This window comes from Herpailurus yagouaroundi, unplaced genomic scaffold (assembly GCF_014898765.1).
Source record: "Herpailurus yagouaroundi ecotype Mexico unplaced genomic scaffold, PumYag 160, whole genome shotgun sequence".
Classification (NCBI taxonomy): domain Eukaryota; kingdom Metazoa; phylum Chordata; class Mammalia; order Carnivora; family Felidae; genus Herpailurus; species Herpailurus yagouaroundi.
This window is the reverse complement of record NW_024412401.1, coordinates 21449702-21465239: the sequence shown is the minus strand read 5'-3', so window position 1 is coordinate 21465239 and position 15538 is coordinate 21449702. Positions and strand designations below refer to the sequence as shown.

Below are 15538 nucleotides of genomic sequence, written 5' to 3'. Positions count from 1 at the left end.
GAAACTGATCCCATTCACAATTGCACCAAGAAGCATAAAATACCTAGGAATAAATCTAACCAAAGATGTAAAGGATCTGTATGCTGAAAACTATAGAAAGCTTATGAAGGTAATTGAAGAAGATTTAAAGAAATGGAAAGACATTCCCTGCTCGTGGATTGGAAGAATAAATATTGTCAAAATGTCAATACTACCCAAAGCTATCTACACCTTCAATGCAATCCCAATCAAAATTGCACCAGCATTCTTCTCGAAACTAGAACAAGCAATCCTAAAATTCATATGGAACCACAAAAGGCCCCGAATAGCCAAAGTAATTTTGAAGAAGAAGACCAAAGCAGGAGGCATCACAATCCCAGACTTTAGCCTCTACTACAAAGCTGTCATCATCAAGACAGCATGGTATTGGCACAAAAACAGACACAGAGACCAATGGAATAGAATAGAAACCCCAGAACTAGACCCACAAAGTATGGCCAACTAATCTTTGACAAAGCAGGAAAGAACATCCAATGGAAAAAAGACAGTCTTTAACAAATGGTGCTGGGAGAACTGGACAGCAACATGCAGAAGGTTGAAACTAGACCACTTTCTCACACCATTCACAAAAATAAACTCAAAATGGATAAAGGACCTGAATGTGAGACAGGAAACCATCAAAACCTTAGAGGAGAAAGCAGGAAAAGACCTCTCTGACCTCAGCCGTAGCAATCTCTTACTCGACACATCCCCAAAGGCAAGGGAATTAAAAGCAAAAGTGAATTACTGGGACCTTATGAAGATAAAAAGCTTCTGCACGGCAAAGGAAACAACCAACAAAACTAAAAGGCAACCAACGGAATGGGAAAAGATATTTGCAAATGACATATCGGACAAAGGGCTAGTATCCAAAATCTATAAAGAGCTCACCAAACTCCACACCCGAAAAGGAAATAACCCAGTGAAGAAATGGGCAGAAAACATGAATAGACACTTCTCTAAAGAAGACATCCGGATGGCCAACAGGCACATGAAAAGATGTTCAGCGTCGCTCCTTATCAGGGAAATACAAATCAAAACTACACTCAGGTATCACCTCACGCCAGTCAGAGTGGCCAAAATGAACAAATCAGGAGACTATAGATGCTGGAGAGGATGTGGAGAAACGGGAACCCTCTTGCACTGTTGGTGGGAATGCAAATTGGTGCAGCCGCTCTGGAAAGCAGTGTGGAGGTTCCTCAGAAAATTAAAAATAGACCTACCCTATGACCCAGCAATAGCACTGCTAGGAATTTATCCAAGGGACACAGGAGTACTGATGCATAGGGGCACTTGTACCCCAATGTTCATAGCAGCACTCTCAACAATAGCCAAATTATGGAAAGAGCCTAAATGTCCATCAACTGATGAATGGATAAAGAAATTGTGCTTTATATACACAATGGAATACTACGTGGCAATTAGAAAACATGAAATATGGCCTTTTGTAGCAACGTGGATGGAACTGGAGAGTGTGATGCTAAGTGAAATAAGCCATACAGAGAAAGACAGATACCATATGGTTTCACTCTTATGTGGATCCTGAGAAACTTAACAGGAACCCATGGGGGAGGGGAAGGAAAAAAAAAAAAGAGGTTAGAGTGGGAGAGAGCCAAAGCATAAGAGACTGTTGAGAACTGAGAGCAAACTGAGGGTTGATGGGGGGTGGGAGGGAGGAGAGGGTGGGTGATGGGTATTGAGGAGGGCACCTTTTGGGATGAGCACTGGGTGTTGTATGGAAACCAATTTGACAATAAATTTCATATATAAATAAAAAAAAAAAAAACATGCTCTGTGCTTTGATTTTGTACATTGCCTCAGTGTTCATAATACACTTTTGAAGTAGGCTATGAACATGTCAGTTCTGTAGATAATAAATAATGAGGTTCATGTTACATTATTTATATAAAAGTTACATGGCTGTTTAGTGACAACAACAAGGATCTGTCTGATGTATTAGAAATACAGCATCATGCCTGCTGAATTTTATCCCTTTTAGCCCTGGTTTTGCTTTATAAATACATACCCTATGTGGGACGCCTGGGTGGCTGTCAGTTGAGCAGCTGACTCTTGATTTCAGCTCAGGTCATGATCTCACAGTTGGTGAGATCAAGCCCCGTGTAGGGCTCTGTGCTGACAGCATGGAGCCTGCTTGGGATTCTGTCCCTCCCTCCCCCACTCATGTGTGCATGCTCTTTCTCTCTCTCTCAAACTTTAAAAATAGATAAATATATACTATGCTCAATTTCATCTCTTAAAGATTAAGTGCCTGAAAATTTTGTGAGTAGGTAAGTGTATATGACTAAAAAGTAATTTTAACTTTCATATGATTGACTTACCCTTTTTGTCTCTTTTTTAAGAGAAGTTTCAGATAATAAAAGAACTGTATGGGGGAGCCTGACTGGCTCAGTTGCTAGAGCACTTGACTCTTAATCTCAGGGTCATGAGTTCAAGCCCCATGTTGAGCGTGGAGCCTACTTCAAAAAAAAAAGAAAGATATCTTTGAATGGATAGTGGAAATGTTTAATGACGTGTTTCAGAAAGTGTCTTATTGAAATCCAATTAAAGACAGGAAGATACTACAGTCTGTTCACATGTATGAATTTAGATTGATATGAACATGAAGAAATAAATGGCCTTAAAAGTGTTTTCTGGGAAGTTAATTTTTATTATTATAAAACACTCTCTAAACACCAGGTATCTAATATACTGGAAGTATGTTAATATATTAGTTTGCGTTTTTCCTCCCTCAGCCTCTGCAAAGGATAGAAAATGAAGTGGAACTCTTAGGAGAACATCTTCCAGTAGGAGGTTTTACTTACCCTCCATCGGCCCATCCCCCAACATTACCTCCATCAGCTCCCTTGCAGTTCCTAACCCATGATCCTTTGCATCAGGAGGTGTCCTTTGGAGTAGTAAGTTTTCATTCATTGTTATTAATTTATTACTTGCTTGGATAACTTGCGCCTAACTTTTATGTTTTAAACTAGTTGTGTCTGTGTTAACATTTAAGACATGAAATGTGACTTAAACAGTAAAGAACTTTGTAGATATTTTGGTTTCTTTGGGTTTTTTTGTTGTGTTTTTTTTTTTTTAACTTTGTCGGTTTTTTTAAGAAGATAGACTGTTTGACAGATTAAATAGTTGCAAAGGTGGAATGATCTTAAATTGTTTTAACATTTTCCCCTTACAGCCTTATCCTCCTTTTATGCCTCGGAGGCTCACAGGACGTAGTAGATATCGATCCCAGCAGCCAATACCACCTCCCCCTTATCATCCCAGCTTACTACCATATGTGTTGTAAGTTCTGTTTTTCTCATTTTAATGAATTCTGAATTTTTACACCCTTGAGAGTCTTTATTTTATGAAATGAATATCTTCTCTGTGATTTATAATTTAGGGTGTGTTAGATATTAGGTTTTTTTTTTTTTTTAATGTTTATTCATGTTTTTAGAGATAGAGACAGAACACGAGCAGGGGAGGGGCAGAGAGAGAGGGAGACACAGAATCTGAAGCAGGCTCCAGGCTCTGAGCTGTCAGCACAGAGCCCGATGTGGGGCTCGAACCCACAAACTGTGAGATCATGACCTGAGCCAAAGTCAGATGCTTAACCGACTGAGCCACCCAGGCACCCCAGATATTAGTTTTTATTTAATGTTGAGTGGTTGGGGTGGGGGACCATTTAAAGGTGAACTAAAGAGAAGAGCCAAGGACAAGGGAGAAGTGGGAGAGGAAGAAATTTGTGAGCCAGAAAATAGGTTTAACAAATCAAAAGGTAGAAAAATTGACAGTTTTTGCCTCTTACGCAGCTGTCATCACTTGTCACCTTTGATTATCCAGCTTTCGATGTTGCTGCTTTTCTCAAGGGAAGAGAGAAAAGTTATCTGTGCCTTAGAAATATTGTTAGGATTACATTTGTAACATACACCCGTGGGTTAAACGTGATAGTTCTTTTTTTCTCTCTCATGGAATGAAGTTCACAAGTAGGCAATTCAGGGATTGTTTGTTACCCCATAACTGAGGAATGGTTCTACCATCTTCAAAATTTTATGGCTTTCTCTATGTGATTAAAGATGGTTCCTCAAGTTCTAGCCATTACATCTATACTCCAGCTAGTAAAAATGAAAATGGATCTATCTCTCTGCCCACCTCTCAAGGCTACTTCCTAGAAGTTGCATGTCTTGTACTCCTGCCTACATCCCATTGGCTAGAATTTAGTCTTGTGCCTATAATTAATTTCTAAGAAGGGTAGGAAATGTTGTTTTGTGCAGAGGGCCATGTGCCAATATCACACTATTTTGATAATTATTGCTTTATTATAAGTCTTAAAATCAGACAGTATCAGAACTTGGTTCTTAAAATGATTTAAAGTCTTGAATGATCCATATAAAGTTTGAAATCAGCTAGCTTTCTACTAAAGCATATCTTGCTGGGATTTTGGTGTAGGGACTGCATGAAATCTGTAAATCAGTTTTGGAAGAGAGTTGACATCTTCTAGTCCACTCAACAGTGTATTTCTTTATTTGTTCATTTAAAAAAATTTTTTCCCAGCAGTGTTTTTAGTTTTTAATTTTTATTAAACTAATCTCTAATATTTCATATTTTTTATGCTATTCTGAATGGTATTTTTAAAATGTCAGTTTTTATTTATTGCTAGCAAAGTCCATTTCGTTAAAATTGCCACTGATTAACACTGACCGTTCTTTATCCCTGTAGCATTAGCCTTGTTCTTCCCACCTGTTCATTGAAGTGATGTACCAGTGTATCAATGCTAGTTTTGATTATTTCACTGCAGATCAATGCTTCCAGTGCCACCTGCAGTGGGCCCAACTTTCAGCTTTGAATTGGATGTGGAAGATGGAGAAGTAGAAAATTATGAGGTTAGTAGGTGAACTGTGAGTTTGTTTGCATAGTATTATACGCAAAAGAAGTATTTTTTACTCATTCATCTAATTAAACATGTATTAGATAAATCGTTGTACATTTCACAATACAAATATATCAAAAAGTGGTTAGCATCCTTAAGGATATTTCTACATGTACCACACAGCTGTGATAATGAGATAGACTTTGGACCTGTATTAGAATTATATATAATTCCTTTGAGAGAATGTACATGAGAAAGCAGTGAATTATGATTGGATATTGATATTCTGAATTTGTGGAAGCACAGTTGTTTAACCTGGCTCCTGAAGAATGGGAAGGCTGCTTTATGCGTGAGATTGAGGTAGGAAAGTGCTGGATATTCTTGAGGAACAACATACAGTTGGTGACTAAAGTGAATATTGCGGGAGGAAGGTGCCACCCAGGTGCCTCATATTATTGGAGGTTAGGAAGAGGAGGTGCAGTTTCGGGGTTGGAAGGCAGCTTTGTATTGTTGAATGTGAGCGACAGTGTCACTTTGTTTTGATACTGCCAGTTCTCTTTCTCACTCCATCCTCACTCAGTCTCTATTTGGACACTGTGAATAGAAGCTAGAGACAGGTAAGAGACACATACATACACACACATACACAATCTTAAAACACCTTTAGTTTGGGGTTTTTTTTGGTTTTTGTTTTGTTTTTAACACGTGAAAGAGATCAGGCCAGATGGTATATTCTTCTATAGTTTTCAAAATGGTATTGTGTCATTTTCTTTCTATATACATAGTCACACTGCCCTGACCTTTGGATTTCATTTCCATTTAATTTTTTTAATATTTTATTTACTTTTGAGAGAGAGAGGGAGGGAGTAGGGGGTATAGAGAATCCCAAGCAGGCTCCGCGTTGACAGCAGAGAGCCTGATGCAGGGGTCAAACCCAGGAACTGTGGGATCATGACCTGAGCCAAAGTCAGATGCTTAATTGACTGAGCCACCCAGGTACCCCTCCATTTCCAGATTTCTAGAGAGAGAAAGGGGCTGTAAAGATTTTCTGGTTTTGTTTCTACACTGATGACTTTAGTTTTCTGCAAAGGAGTTAGTTATCCTTTAGGCATTCTGTACTAAAAGGAAGTCATAAGTCATGTCGCCAAAAAAGACAGCTCTTGATTAAATGATCATGTACCCATTAATGAAAAAAACCGTGATATACTATCCCAGTGTAAGAAAAATATTTTTATTTGGCATTACCTTTCTAAACTATATTTTAGGTTAAATATGTTTGATCTTCTGCAGTCATACTTTAATCCAGTCAAGAATTTTTTGCTTTTCTTGTTTTGACCTAAAATCCAGTTTAGAAAGGTATTCCAGTGCCAAATAAAAAAATACTTTTGCATTCTTGCCTAAGTGCCTTTACTCCCTTTGTCCTTCTGCCTAAGAACTTTCCTCCTCCTCCACATTTTGAAACTTAGCCATCTTTTAAGACCCAGCTAAAAATACTACGTCTATGAAAGGCATTTCTAGTTCATTTCCAGATCCAAATGAGTTTCTCCCTCCTTTTTGTTCTTAAAGTTCTTACGAAACCATGCATACTGGGGCGCCTGGGTGGCTCAGTCAGTTAAGTGTCCAACTTCAGCTCAGTTCATGATCTCATGGTTCAAGAGTTTGAGTCCGCCTTGGGCTCTGCACTGACAATGTGGAACCTCCTTGGGATTCTCCCTCTCTGCCCTTCCCCCACTTATGTGTGCATGTGCTCCCTCTCTCCTTCCCTCCCTCCCTTTGTCTCTCCCTCTCCGTCTCCCTCTCTCCTAAAAAAGTAAGTAAACTTAAAAAAAAAAAAAGAAAACCATGCAGACTTGTCATGTTCTGCCTTCAGGTGTCTTGCTTGCTAGATCATATAAATTCATTGAAGATTTGATTATCATAGCCTCCACCCAGTAAGGGCTTAATGATCATACTTTATTGAATATAGTTGTCTTAAGTTGTTTTCATTGACCCAAGTGTCCTGTAGTATAAAACAGTTAATACCAGCTATATTCTAAATTTTATGTGCTAATTGTAATCAGCATCAATTAAATTTAACAATTTGCTATCTAACATTTTATTTATTTATTTATTTTTTAATTTTTTTTAACGTTTATTTATTTTTTTGGGACAGAGAGAGACAGAGCATGAACGGGGGAGGGGCAGAGAGAGAGGGAGACACAGAATCAGAAACAGGGTCCAGGCTCTGAGCCATCAGCCCAGAGCCCGACGCGGGGCTCGAACTCACGGACCGCGAGATCGTGACCTGGCTGAAGTCGGACGCTTAACCGACTGCGCCACCCAGGCGCCCCATGCTATCTAACATTTTAAAGGGACTTAGGGGCATGCATGGTGAAGGAGGAGCAATTTATTTAGATGACCCAATTCTCCAAATAAAGCTGTACCGAAAACAGCATTGTGGCTTCAACTATCACAGCATTAATTATTGAGATTTTGGGAAGTTGATTCTATTACTCTCATTGTCCATCATCATTTCATTGTTATACATTCTCTTCACCCTGTGGTAGCCTAAAAAAGAGGGGAAAGCAGCATACGAAAGACTGGAAAATTGTAGAATAAAGCAAAATGAGTAATTAGAACCAATGAAAACTGGGAGAAAGGAGGTACTGTTGTAAAATCAGTAAGTGTAATAGCAGCCATGTATTGAAACATAACAACTGTCTTAAAATCCATGAGTTCTTAGTGATAACTTCAAAAAATAAAAGAAAAAAACTCATTGGCCTACCCTTCTATTTAAATTATGCTACTGAGTACAGTTTCATATGGGGAAGTTGCTCAATATTAGTAATATTTCATCTAATAAATTAAGAAAATGATAGAATATTACCATTTTGCCATCTTTAATGGATTAATGGTCCTAGGCATGATGAGCCTAATGGGAATAGTTGAAGCCACCAATTTATAGGAAGTACAGGGGACAGGAAAACACAAATCTCAGGTAGGTAGGTTCAGTCAGCAAAAATCAGACTGTGAATTTGTACAAGCCGTTGACCCGGTTTGTTCAACAGAACAAACAGTATCTGAAAAGATACTAGAGAACTGTCAAACAGTGGTAAGGTATGGATTGATTTGGATCCTGATTTGAACAACTATTTTTAAAAGTGTTTTCGGAAATAATTGAAACAATGAGAGATGTTTAACATTTAAGGAATTGTTAATTTTTTAGGTGTGATGTTACTGTGGTTATATTCTTTTAAAACTTCTTTTACTTTTGAAAATGGTGAGTCTCAACTTGAGGACAGTTTTACTCCACACCGGCCCCCAGGGTATTTAGCAACATCTGGAGACAGTATTGGTGTGCGGTTACTAGCATCCAGCAGCTGGAGGCTGGGGGCTACTGCTAAATATCCCACAATACACAAGGACAGGCCCCACCCCCCCACCAATGAAATTTTGTCCAGCTCAAAATGTCAGAAGGGCTGAAGTTGACAGATTGTTTTAAAGATATACACAGAACTATTTTATCAATGAAATACAATATTTTACTTTTGTTTCAAAATAATCTGGGATTTAGGAGTGGACAGTACTAGGTGAAATTAGCCATGAATTGTTGAGCCTGGGTAATTGGCATGTGGAAGTTCATTATGCTCTTTTCTACTAGTGTATGTATTAAAAATTTTCCATATTAATGATAGGGTTGCGGTTTTTTGTTTGTTGTAGGGGTTTTCGATTATTGAAATAGAAAACTTAGAGCTTAAAATTTTTACTCCTTTTGCCCCCTTTCTAGGCCCTCTTAAACCTGGCAGAGCGACTGGGAGAGGCTAAGCCTCGAGGACTGACTAAAGCAGATATCGAACAGCTTCCTTCTTACCGGTTCAATCCTAATAACCACCAGTCAGAGCAGACTTTGTAAGTACATTTTCCCGACATCACTCTGTGTGAAATTTCCTTTTTTACCTTTATAAAATAAACACTTGAAAGTCAAAGATAACTTGATAAATAGTCTCTATTGCATACCCTAGGCCTGTTCCGTATGGTAGCCACTAGTCTTGTGTGGCTGTTTAAAATTTTAAAGTTAAGTTTATTGGACTAGCTAGTGATACTGTGTTGGAAGATGTTCAACATTTCTGTCTCACAAAGTTTTGTTGGACAGTGCTGTTCTGTATTTTGAGGTTGCCTAGAAATTGGTTTTGATTATTTTATTATTAAAAAAATTTTTTTTAATGTTTATTTTTTTCTTGAGAGAGAGAGTGCAAACGGGATGGGCAGAGAGAAAGGAAGATGCACAGAATCCGAAGCAGGCTCCAGGCTCTGAGCTGTCAGCACAAAGCCCGATGTGGGGCTTGAACTCATGAACCCCGAGATCATGATCTGAGCCAAAGTCAGATGCTTAACCAACTGAGCCACCAGGCACTCCACTTTTATTTTTTTAATGTTTATTTTTGAGACAGAGAGAGAGGAGGAGACACAGAATCTGAGCTGTCAGCACAGAGCCTGACGTGGGGCTCAAACCCACAAATCATGAGATCATGACCTGAGCTGAAGTCAGATGCTTAACCAACTGAGCCACACAGGCACCCCTAGAATAGTTTATGTAAGATTGAAGAGTCTCATACATGTAAAGATTGAGGTTTTTACCTAAACATTCTGCTTATTATAGTATCTTTAATAACAACTTTATGGAGATATAATTCACATTTAAAGTGTACAGTTTGGGAGTGCCTGGGTAGCTCAGTCAGTTAAGCGCCCAACTCTTCATTTCAGCTTGGGTCATGATCTCACAGCTCATGGGTACGAGTCTTGCATTGGACTCCATGCTAACATTGCGGAGCTTGCTTAGGATTCCCTCTCTACCCTTCCCCTGCTCGCTCTCTTATCCCTCTCTCAAAATAAGTAAACATTAAAAATATTTGTTTAATTAAATAAAATAAACTTTAAAAATAAAATTTTCGTGATGATCTTTCAGTAGAGCAAAGCACTCTTACTAAATGTCTTAAGGTTATGATTATTTCGGGGTATTGATAGATTACTTTATCTTAAAATTTAAATGACATTTTGAAAAGTGAGATGGTAAATGGTGTTCTAGGCTTCAGTAGTCATAACAAAATAGGAAACCACTTGGTTTTATGGTTAAATGATCTTTTTGCTTTTTTTAGGTGTGTAGTATGCATGTGTGATTTTGAGTCAAGGCAGCTACTTAGAGTTTTACCCTGTAACCACGAGTTCCATGCCAAGTGTGTCGACAAATGGCTTAAGGTAAAGTGATGGTATCTGTGAAGAGAGTAACATTGAATTCTTTTTTACTGACTGTAGTTTTAAATCCATTGCTTGTGGAGGGTGGGTAAGGGGACAAAATTTTCAATGATTTCTGTGAATGAAGAGAAAACATCAGTAAAAATTAACTACAGTCATTAATGTGGGAGTGATTGTGCAAAACTTGAAAATGAGTTATCTGTCCTTGGTCATCAGTGTTTCCTTTCTCATGGTGTGTGGGGACAAGGCCTGAACTTGACGGGCCATTTTTCTCTTAAGAGTTTACAGGTGGACCTCACTGGAGCTCCTTTGTAAGAGATTTACTTGGGAAATAAACCTCTAGTGCTTTTTATTTAATTCTGATCATTTTTTCTTTTGTAGATCTGAAAAACCCAAAGGACACAAGTCCTATATTTTATAATAGTAGAATGAAAATATGATGCAGTAAAATAATTTAAAAATGATCAACTGTTTTTTTGTGTTTTTTTTGGTTTTGGTTTGGTTTTTTTTTTTTTTTTTTTTTTTTTTTTTTTGAGCATTCTGATTAGGAGATAATACCACTGGGTTAGAGAAGTTTACAGTTTGGTGAGGAAGACAGAGAAGTTAAAATAGAATCAGTCTTTCTCGGTGAGGACAGATTAAGGGTGCCCAGTTTAGCCCAAACCGAACCCTGAAGGCAAAGGGTCTTAACTTTTCAGAAGAAGAAACCCTGTCATGTGGGAACAGAGACTGACCCAAAAATGACAGATTCCGTATGGCTGATAGCGAGAGTGGCAAGAGAAGAGCCGTTCAAAGCTATGGCCAGTGAGTGACCGGCTTATGAGTGTGAGGGAGTGTGGACTTGATCCCAGAAACAGTGTGGAAGGCTGTGCTTGAGATTGTGTTTTAGAAAGACAACTGGCCACTGTTCGGGGACCAGAAAGGGAGAGATCTTTCTGAGAAATGGGGAGATGAAATAATGGGTCGTGGGCTAGCCAGAGAACAGGTTCTGGCAATTGGATGAAAAGAGGAGGACTGATTCGAGAACTGTCAAAATGTAGAAATGGGAGTATTTGATGAATGATGGATGTGGAACGTAGAGCAGGTAATGCTTAGGTTTCTGGCTTCGGCAACTCGAAAGATGGTGGTGCCATTTGTTGAGATGGAGTTTTAAGCTAGTTATTAAATCTGAACTGGTGATAGGTAATCTTGTCAGTGTGATAAAACAGACCTATTAGGAAAATCATCAGCTACTAAGTCTGAGTTGATGGTGTATTTTTTTTTTTTTTTAAGAAAGATTAAATGATTACTTTGTACCTTTTTAAAGGAATAAAGAATGTAAAAACTATATGGGAGGTAAAAATAGTTTATTGCTTTTGACGTATTTCATTGTGTAACTCACAATTCGGACAAGTTTTTTTCTCTTTTATGTTTTAGGCAAATCGTACTTGCCCAATTTGCCGAGCTGATGCTTCAGAAGTGCATCGGGATTCAGAATGACCAACCTAAGAGCACAAGTTTAGTTTGGGTGTTCCTCATCACATGTATATACGGACTATCCATTGAACTTAATCTGTGTGGCTTCCAGCCCTCCCTTTACCAAAAGGGTCAATGGACCTTTCTTTGCACTGTGTGACTTAATCAACTATAAAAGCTTACAATTAGTCTTCACAATTATGGGATTGTTATACTAACCGTGTGATTGGAACTCCAAAGACTTTTTCTTTAGCTTAATTTTGTGTGTGCACTAACATTCCCTGGGTTTTGTGTGATCATTCCGAGTGTTGCTGCAAGATTACAGTGGACGTGATCTTTTAGCATGTGCTTTTATAAAAAGTGGTAGCTCCAGATGATATAGCAATCTACCTTATATAGAGCCTTCAGAAACTGTGAGTGGAAATGAATGCAGCGTGTGACTGTTGGTGATAAATGTATCTGTGTGAGAGAGAGAGTGTGCGCAACTACTTGTGTGAGGGCATGGTCGCTAACGTGTGTCTGAGATCCTATCTACCAGCATGTACCAAGAATGTGTGTGTAGTTTTAATTATGCTGCAATGTATAATCTGGTGTGTTATTTAAACAGCACTAGTACTGTACACTGGTTTTTTCCCTTGTGTTTGCTGTTGCACACTGATTGCTAAGGGTGCATCAATGATAAGCATCGAATACTCCATCCCCTTCCCTCCCAGTGAATGGAATGAGAAAAGCCTTCTTCCTTTGCTTCAGGCAGCTGTCACCTTCTCTTCGTCGGTGGTCCCAAGTGGGTCACTTAAGAAAAAAAGTGTAACAGATTCTCACTCCATGAACCTGATTTTTTGATTCTGTTGTGGGAAAAAATTTTGTACTCTCCAACTTGCTGTTTCCAAAAAGAAGGTGCAATATCATACATCATCAGTTAGCAATATTATCATTTCAATCAGTGATTTGAATGTTGATGGTTTGTTTTTTTCCTTTACATTTCCAGTAAGCTTCTTACAGGAAGCACCTGTGATTTTTTTTTTTAATGTTTAGATTTGTAGTCTATTCTGAAGATATTTGAGTAATATATTTCTAAGAATACCGCTCGTCCCACGAAGTCTCACCTCCTTTACTTCCACCAGAACAAAATTTGTTAACTAATTCAGCTTGACTTCTGATATGTTCTTTGTTAAGCTCTCATAGGCAACTAAAATATTTTAAGAAAACTCTATTTCTGTTCGTATTGATTCACCTGCCAACCTCCAATTCTGAAAGTTGTCTAGTAGTGCTTCTCCTGGAAACCCTCATTTCCAGGATGGGTCAAGTGCTGTGACAGCTTGAATTCTTAGACCTGATGTGCTTTGATGTTTTATTGCTTTTAAAAATTTTTTTTTCTTTGAGAAAAATTTAATATAACAGGTCCAGAATACTTGCAGTATAAATGAAGATTTGATTTTTGTATAAAAATAATGCTGTAAAACAGGAATTGACCTTCATTTAGTCGATCTGAAATACATAGCTGTGTGGGTTTTGTTTTTTTTTTATAGGTTCATTGAGCATCATTTAGATTGTTTAAAGTCATTTTTCCAGCAATGTTTCGATTCCTCTCCTTCTGTTGTATTCAGCATTGTCTGCCTCTTCCTGCAGTTGGTGTCATTGCTTTGTTCGCAGTAGCACAAGCTGCATAATCCCAGTCAGGACTGTGAGGACTCTTCGCCAGCCTCACTCAGCTCTCAGCTGGCTCTGTGTCAGTTTTCTCCTCAGACAGTGTTAACGACTTGTTACTGCCATGCTACTTGCCTTCCCTTGAAGTCTCCATAAACTTATCCCAGCTTAGAGTTCAGTAAAGTCAATTCACACAGAAGCACAATTTTGCCCTTTTCCAGACACTGTTGCCTCTATCTAGTCATACAAATAGGATTTTGCACACTTTGTTTGCCCCTGTATTTGTCAGTGCATCAGAAATACATCTCAACAGTAGTAAAGTGCACGTTACTTTTAACTCATTGGGACATTCCCCACCTGTTCCTGATGAATAAAAAGTGTGTTAAAGACCAAAATTATTGGCATAATAATCAGCTACATTACAAATCACGTATAGTTTAATCTTTTTTTTAATTAAAAAATCATGTTGAAAATGGCAAAAGCCCATCTTATACATAGACTCTTTTATATAGCTGCAAAAAATTTATATCTGTACAGATCTAACATGACACTACTACACTCAGTATTCATTTTATTGAAGCATGCAAGTAAAGCACTTTTTCTAATTTATATAGATACCTAATTAACAAGGCACATTGTACTAATGACTAGGAAAAGTAGCCTTTTCTCCCCTCCCTCTGACGATGAATTCTTGTCATACAATCCCTTGTCCAGCAAATTTTTGAGAGGCATTTGGCAACTTAGGAGGCAGCAGGGTCTATTTTGGTAAAATCCTGGATTGTCGCACTCTTGTGACTGATCTCTCTTTGGGAATGTCTTTCTGTGCATGGGGCCCTTAGAGATATGTACTGACTTGCTTATTAGGTGGGTAGTGCGGATTAGGAGCATATGTGCATGTGCTCTGAACCAGCTCACGCCAGCCACGGTGAGCGCCTGTGTGGCGACCAGAAGAGAAGGAACAGTTGATTCGTGCCCAGCTGTTGCCACCTTGAGCGATGCGCCAGGTAGCAGGCAGATGTTGGTTTGTTGCCTTCTTCCTCTTTTCTCCTAAAACAATATTGGCTTTACCATCTTAACTCTGCTGTGGGGTTTCGTTTTGTTTTGCATGAATAATCATCTTGAAATTTTTTTTAACTCTCCCCACCCCCCACCCGCCCCAAAAGAACAAAACAAAAAACAAGTCAAGGCCTCCAGGTATCAAGATCTCATTAGGATTTTGTCCTGAATTTTTCTTTTTTCTTTTTTTTTTTTTTTTTGAGCAAAATCTGGAAAATGTGAACACATATTTAGATTTTATACACTCTCTGAAACGTGATTTATTAAGATTCTTAAATTTGGGCCTCTTACAGTATTTTGAATGAGATCTACCAACTCACTTAAAGAGAATATTTTTCACAGATATCTTTAGGCCTTCATTAGAAAGCTATTTTCCCCCCTGTTGGTACATTTGGTTACCTCATTTTGCTGTTTGTTTCAGATTATGAAAGCTTACAGGGGTGTTTTTTGGAATCATTTGCTGAGTCATTTCCTGAAATCATATTCCATTGTATCAGTTAACATAGTTTTAAATGTACGTATTATAAATATCTGTAACCAAATCATTTGAAGGCTTGATAAATTTTTAACAAAGTTTGTACATTTTTTATGAAAGTTACTAGTAATGCTTTACTAAGTAGTGCAATGAATTTTTATTTTTAATCCCTGTGCCCAATTTTGGAGTTGAGAGGGTTGTTGGTAATAAATGTATGATGTACACTTAAAACATTTTTTTGTGGTTCATGTTTGTGTTGTGGAAGGGGTAGGGTTGTGTGTGCCTGGAGGGAGGGTGGTAGCAGGATTCCAGCAGGAAGATAGAGCTGCTGAGCTGCTAGCAGCCAGATCTGATTTTTAGAGTATAATTCAGATTTTGTTTCTGCATTTGTGTAGACGTCTTAGAAACTCAAAAACAACTAGCATTACAACACGTAGAACATAATTCTATCTTCTAAAAAGCCAAGAAGATAGCTGAACGTAGCCACACATGTGGCCTAAACTCACCGAACAGTAGGGCGACATAAGTAGGTAACTAGATTTCTTTCTTTGTATGTTGACCATAAGATGCAGGAAAGAAGATTACAGTAGGTAACCAGGCAAAGTCCACATTAGCTGCAGCTTACATCCAACTTCTTGTCAGCATGATAGGGAAAGAGGAGCCTCTTTCATTTTCCGTACTTGTTTGTGTAATTCCTTTCCTTTCACTAAAAAGGAAGAAAATAAGAATAATCTACTTCCGTGTACATGCTGACTGTGTTACTTGAGAAGGAAAGTAGACACAAGATA

At 38.2% G+C, this 15538-nt stretch overlaps 1 protein-coding gene across 10 annotated transcripts in view; it reads left to right on the top strand.

Annotated features, from left to right (window-relative positions):
- The window catches only part of RNF38 (ring finger protein 38), a 140685-nt gene extending 125702 nt beyond the window's left edge, over nt 1-14983 (top strand). For 9 of the 10 annotated variants that reach the window (XM_040481696.1, XM_040481690.1, XM_040481688.1 and 6 more), the window contains 6 exons: nt 2751-2933; nt 3212-3318; nt 4814-4898; nt 8652-8773; nt 10021-10120; nt 11534-14983. In XM_040481696.1, the coding sequence (XP_040337630.1) occupies nt 2751-2933; nt 3212-3318; nt 4814-4898; nt 8652-8773; nt 10021-10120; nt 11534-11596 (660 nt within the window). In that variant the 3' untranslated portion in view covers nt 11597-14983. The remainder of the gene's footprint in view (nt 1-2750; nt 2934-3211; nt 3319-4813; nt 4899-8651; nt 8774-10020; nt 10121-11533) is intronic. The other variant, XM_040481687.1, reaches the window with a different exon arrangement.
- The last annotated feature ends 555 nt before the right edge of the window (nt 14984-15538 follow it).